Source organism: Salmo trutta, chromosome 27, assembly GCF_901001165.1.
Source record: "Salmo trutta chromosome 27, fSalTru1.1, whole genome shotgun sequence".
Lineage (NCBI taxonomy): Eukaryota > Metazoa > Chordata > Actinopteri > Salmoniformes > Salmonidae > Salmo > Salmo trutta.
Genome location: NC_042983.1, coordinates 38,271,548 through 38,277,661, shown reverse-complemented (window position 1 = coordinate 38,277,661; position 6,114 = coordinate 38,271,548). Strand labels below are relative to the sequence as shown.

The 6,114-nt window shown below is 41.0% G+C and overlaps 1 protein-coding gene across 2 annotated transcripts; it reads right to left on the bottom strand.

Moving 5' to 3' along the window:
* Nucleotides 1-773: 773 nt before the first annotated feature.
* Nucleotides 774-5,889, bottom strand: gdnfb (glial cell derived neurotrophic factor b). Of its 2 annotated transcripts, none has more exons than XM_029718213.1 (2): nucleotides 5,724-5,889; nucleotides 774-1,626 (listed from the first exon to the last, which is right to left on the bottom strand). In XM_029718213.1, exons 1-2 carry the CDS (start codon nucleotides 5,737-5,739, stop codon nucleotides 1,121-1,123), a joined length of 522 nt encoding a protein of 173 aa, XP_029574073.1. In that variant the 5' UTR covers nucleotides 5,740-5,889; the 3' UTR covers nucleotides 774-1,120. The 2 variants fall into 2 exon arrangements, with proteins under 2 accessions (XP_029574073.1, XP_029574072.1); XM_029718212.1 differs by lacking the exon at nucleotides 5,724-5,889 and adding an exon at nucleotides 3,042-3,836.
* Between the last annotated feature and the right edge of the window lie 225 nt (nucleotides 5,890-6,114).

The window sequence follows — 6,114 nt, the reverse complement described above, 5'->3', positions numbered from 1 at the left end:
AAATGACTAATAATCTAAAATGGAAAAGAAAAGTGATCTAATTTAAAGATGACATAGGCCTATGAATTAACACGCAGTTGTCATCCAAAGACACAGCGGTTGGAACCAATAAAAAGTTATAAAAAACAAATATTGTATAAAAAATTGTTTTGTGAAGCTTTGGTTCAGTAATACAACTTAATAAGATCAGCACACAACTCTTCAACCCTGAATGATAAAGAACACCTTCCCTTTTTTTACCAGAATAATATCATTGAAATACAGACAAGCGCACTAGTCTGAACAAAAAAAACACACAATCAACTGACTAAAGCACAAGCACACAAACCTTGAAGACCAGAGCAGGATCGCAGGTCTCTTTTGGCTGGCATGGGGACGAATATGTTTTTTGATGATGATGATGATGTGGAACCACTATGGATATATCGAAGTCGAGCAGGATGCGGGAGGACAATAATAGACGACACACAGGCCATGCTAAATGGACTAGTACTGTACCCAGGGCCCAGTTTTTCAAAAGTTATCTATGTGGATTTCGCCCATCGGATAGGATTAAATGCATAGAAATAGAACAGGGAGCCCACATTCAAGTCAACGATTTGTCCGTTCTATTCATTCTGTTTCTATGCATTAAAAAAACTGGGCCCTGGATATAGAATAGCCTACTCTCCCCAAAACCCTATAATATGCCCTTTTATCCATTACTTAAACCTTTGGCATTTATCGAGGAAATGACATAGAAATAAATAACAAGAAGATAATTCCTTTATTATAAAAACTGTAATAAATAAAAATAAGTTAATTAAATCTTTCTAAATATTGTACACACTGTAATTCAGTATTTGTTGTACATGTTAAGTCCATTGTCAGCATCTAAAACCATCCATAGAGTCAGGATGATTTTGACGTCATCAGTTAGTGGTGGGATATAATTAACAATGGAGAGGTATGGCATGCCTCCTAAAACATCCTATCAACAACACAAAGCATTGGTAGGCCCTTTCATTTCATGTACCTTCAATGGGTCCAGGATGGCCTCTACAAAATATATCTTAGTTTTGATCCAAGCCATGTCCTCTCACTACTATTGACTCTCTTCTTAGTGACACAAGGTCAGAGGTCAGACACAGCCACACCTCCGAGCAGAATGCTTCTTCATTGTATGGTACATCAAGTGGTCATCCAGGAAGGACAGGTCATCGTCAAAGGCGACTGGTCGACAGCAAGCGTGAGGCGGCGTTTCCGGCAGGAGCCTCTTGTTTTGGGTGAGGTTGTTGAGGATTTTATCGTAGTTCGTTTCCGAGTTCCTGCAAGGCCCGCTGCAGTACTGGAAGATCATTTCCTCGCTGGTTTGATAACCTAAACCCAGGTCAGTCACATTCAGGTGGATCTGTTTGAGCAGACAGCCTTGTCCTCTGCCCCCTTTCCCTCGCCCTCTCCCTCGTCCGCTCCCAGACCTCTCCCTCTGGTCCTTTCCTCTGGCTGCTCCCTTCCCTCCTTTCCTTCTCTCTCGTTTCCTTCGTATCCTTGTGTCCAGGTGTAACGAGCTCTTCAGTCTACTGATGGTGACTTTGATGAAATCCACCACATCCTCAAACTGCTCTGGCTGAAGCTCATCCATGTTATCTGTCAGAGAGAAAAATGAGCAAATCAGAGTCTGCGGTATATACTATGCACATCCCTCATCCTGAAAAGACTGGGTACATACCTCATCCTGAAAAGACTGGCTACATACCTCATCCTGAAAAGACTGGCTACATACCTCATCCTGAAAAGACTGGCTACATACCTCATCCTGAAAAGACTGGCTACATACCTCATCCTGAAAAGACTGGCTACATACCTCATCCTGAAAAGACTGGGTACATACCTCATCCTGAAAAGACTGGCTACATACCTCATCCTGAAAAGACTGGCTACATACCTCATCCTGAAAAGACTGGCTACATACCTCATCCTGAAAAGACTGGGTATATACCTCATCCTGAAAAGACTGGGTATATACCTCATCCTGAAAAGACTGGCTACATACCTCATCCTGAAAAGACTGGCTACATACCTCATCCTGAAAAGACTGGCTACATACCTCATCCTGAAAAGACTGGGTACATACCTCATCCTGAAAAGACTGGCTACATACCTCATCCTGAAAAGACTGGGTACATACCTCATCTTGAAAAGACTGGCTACATACCTCATCCTGAAAAGACTGGGTACATACCTCATCCTGAAAAGACTGGCTACATACCTCATCCTGAAAAGACTGGCTACATACCTCATCCTGAAAAGACTGGGTACATACCTCATCCTGAAAAGACTGGCTACATCCCTCATCCTGAAAAGACTGGCTACATACCTCATCCTGAAAAGACTGGCTACATACCTCATCCTGAAAAGACTGGGTATATACCTCATCCTGAAAAGACTGGGTACATACCTCATCCTGAAAAGACTGGCTACATACCTCATCATGTAGCAGTATATACTTTTAAAACTTCTCACAGAAATTGTATAGAATTTATGCACACAAAGTGAGTTCCCATGAAACTACAATATGATGTGTACCAATAGGCTACATGATATGTTCTTTGAGATTATCCTACAGATGTGGCCAAATATTGTGGCAATAGAATATTCTGTTTTCTCTTTCCAAAACTGCTTGAATGGCTATTTTAGAATAAATAGTGAATTGTGCAAGGGTGTCAATATATTTGAGTGCATCTTTACATGTGATTTTAGAGTTATTGACTGGTCCTGTCATCTGAATGTTGGTCAGATGATAAATGCACCTAGATGATACCTAGCTCTGGTCCAGGGTGTTAGTGCGGGGAACTCAGGCCCTTCAATTGGTATTTTGTATTTATGTCATTGTGAGTGATCTATTCTAATATTCTTGCTTCTGAAACAAATAACACTATTAAATGTGTAGTGCAAAACCAGTCCGACCAAGAGGCAGGCCTATTGCAGCCAAGTCAGTGACGTGGGTCTACTGGCACAGTAAGATCTGATTTAATTCCAGAAATGAGAATGCCTGAACTTACATTGTGTTTCTACAGATAACTCTTCCCTGTCGGCTGTTTCTGGACTTTTGGTTGAAAATATGCTGAGATGCATTGGTGGGAAGTCATGGAGACTCTCTGAAGCGCGTGTTCTTTTTGTGGACTGTCGGTTCCGGAGAGGGCTCGTATGTACGCTGCTCAGCAGCACGAAACAGGTGGTAAGGGTATCCCATAACTTCATTGTAGAACTTAGTCCAATTGTGGAACCTGCCCTGGGTCAAAGAAATTCCCGTTGGAACATAAATACCGAGTAAACATTTTCCCTTGGCGATAAGCCTATGGTTATCCAGGTTATCCTCAATTTATATCAGGTCCATGCCAACTTTTTTAAGATGCTGAATACAAATTAATATGTTTTAGAGTTCAATATCTAAAATCCATTGACAGATTTAACAATTAGGATAATATAGAATTTCAATCCAATTTCACGATGACAACCTGTCCATGCGCTGCGAAGCGACCGTTTTTTCCTCAATTCCAGATGTCAGTCACTCTACCACTCTACACTTCTACAAATTGTCCAATAATAACTGTTTGGCATAAAGAATAAAACATCAAAACTGGTTAATAAGCAAATGTGCCATGCGACAGTAAGACCGAACGTGCCATGATTGTTCGAGAACTAAGAATGGAATCAACTGGTAGCCTATGCGATGTCCAATGCGCATTATGTGAATTATATCCAAAGAAGAAGAAAATGCTTCATCTACACCATAGTTGTTGTTTAGTAAAATTCCATTTCGTTTAAGGCTTTCTCAAGGTAGGTAAACCAGTTAGTGTGAAGTAAACTAGCTTCGAGATTAGTGTTGGTGGTCCTCATGGTTCAGAATTCCGCGCAGCTCCTACTGGTCTTGGTGGTGGAGGAGATTTATACAGTGGGTTGGGGAGTGCTGACGTCTCGTAATCCGCCCTCTCTAGTGTGCTGCTTGCTGTCGGTCACCATCCAACGTGAGAAATGGTCCAACATACTTTATTGAAGTAGATTGCAGTGGCTGTCTTCAAGAGAAATACTGAAGACCGTAGGCAACTGTATTTATGAATCCACTCTCAAATGTTGTTAATATGATGTGGTTGGACACATCGGATTAAAGAAGAGACGCATAACTCCAGTTAGTTTAAATATGCATATTACACATTTCCTGGAGATACTGGGATTTTGCACTATAGGCCTATTTTACAGTTGTTTTGAGGTCATGAGCATTTAGGATATCTTTCATTTCCATGTGATTACTGTTGATGGTGTTGCTGCCATGCTATGTTGTTGTTTTAGGTCTCTCTTTATGTAGTGTTGTGTTGTCTCTCTTGTGATGTGTTTTGTCCAATATTATTATTATTATTATTTTTTTTTCACAGCCTCTGTCCCCGCAGGAGGCCTTTTGCCTTTTGGTAGGCTGTCATTCAAATATATTTTAGATTCTTCAAAGTAGCCACCCTTTGCCTTGATGACAGCTTTGCACACTCTTGACATTCTCTCAACCAGCTTCATGCATTTCAATTAACAGGTGTGCCTTGTGTTCAAGTTAATTTGTGGAATTTCTATCCCTCTTAATGCGTTTGAGCCAATCAGCTGTTTTGTGACAAGGTAGGGTTGGTATACAGAAGATAGCCCTATTTGGTAAAAGACCAAGTCCATATTATGGCAAGAACAGCTCAAATTTAGCAAAGTGAAACGACAGTCCATCATTACTTTAAGACATGAAGGTCAGTCAAACCGGAAAATTTCAAGAACTGGCTCTCATGAGGACTACCACAGGAAAGGAAGACCCAGAGTTACCTCTGCTGCAGAGGATACACTCATTACTGTTACCAGCCTTAGAAATTGCAGCCCAAATAATTGCCTCACAGAGTTCAAGTAACAGACACATCTCAACATGTAGGAGTGTCCAAACTTTTGACTCGTACTGTATGTAAATGTGAAATTTCAGTTTTTAGTTTTTTGTGCTAAAAAATTCGAAACTGTTTTTGCTTTGTCATTATGGGTTATTATGTGTAGATTGATGAGGGAAAGGGGTCTGAATACTTTCCGAATGCACTGTACATTAAAATACAAAAACACAGTCATTGGAAGCACAAAATAAAACGTCACAAATCACCCAGAAAAACAGTTACTCCACAAATAAGGCCCCGAACAATACTTTAAATTGCCCGAACGGCACCCTATGTCCTCATGATGTGACATCCATCTTATACAGACCCAGGACAGCCACAATCCTCATCCACGTTCTCATATGGATAAAGGTCCAAATGAAATGTTTACAGTTTTTTAAGGGGTTATAATCACTTTATGCTGATAGTAAAGGAGAGGGCTAACTCTGTTACACAACAGTAGCTTCATACGGTGAGAGTGAGGGAGCTCATGAACAAGTCCCTCTACCAAAATGCCTGAGCACAGAAAGACAGGAGCAGTTCCTCACAGAGCACTAGATGCCTTCAGCTTGGATTTCTGAGCTTTAGATTTATGTTGGATGAGGCATGTTTAGAAAGAGAAAAGGAATCAACTCTTCGAAGATTGTATTGAAATATTTGGTCACGTTCCCACAAACATTCGCCAAGTGAGGCTTTGGCGACCTATTTCTCTGCCTTCTGAGCTTGAACTCTAAACGGAGCTTGACCAGCAGATAACATTTTCCACCAGGGGAGTAATTGTGGACGTATATCGCTTACCTCGGGTGGGTATCATATGACTTCACTGGACTGAAAATCCTGCCAAGAATCGGTGTAATTTAGACATTTAACCTAAAACACAACCTCCATGAGAAGGAAGACAAACTGTCTTAGTCTTTAGGGAACTTAGTTGAAGCAATGCCATTGACTTCTTTATACAGGGAGAAGTCCTTCCCCAATTACTAAGTTTGACTTGAGAATTTCAGTTCGGTGTCAATATTTGGCCATTCTAAATGTTGCTTAAAGCCTTTGCCCCGCCTATAGGAAACCCTGTTGGAAACACTGGATAGAGAGAAGAGGAGTAGGAGGAGTGTTAATGAGTAAGCTTAGGACTTTGCCATGAATGAAGCTGTATAGGGGGAGTCGCCTCCTGACGCCGTATCACAGTCTC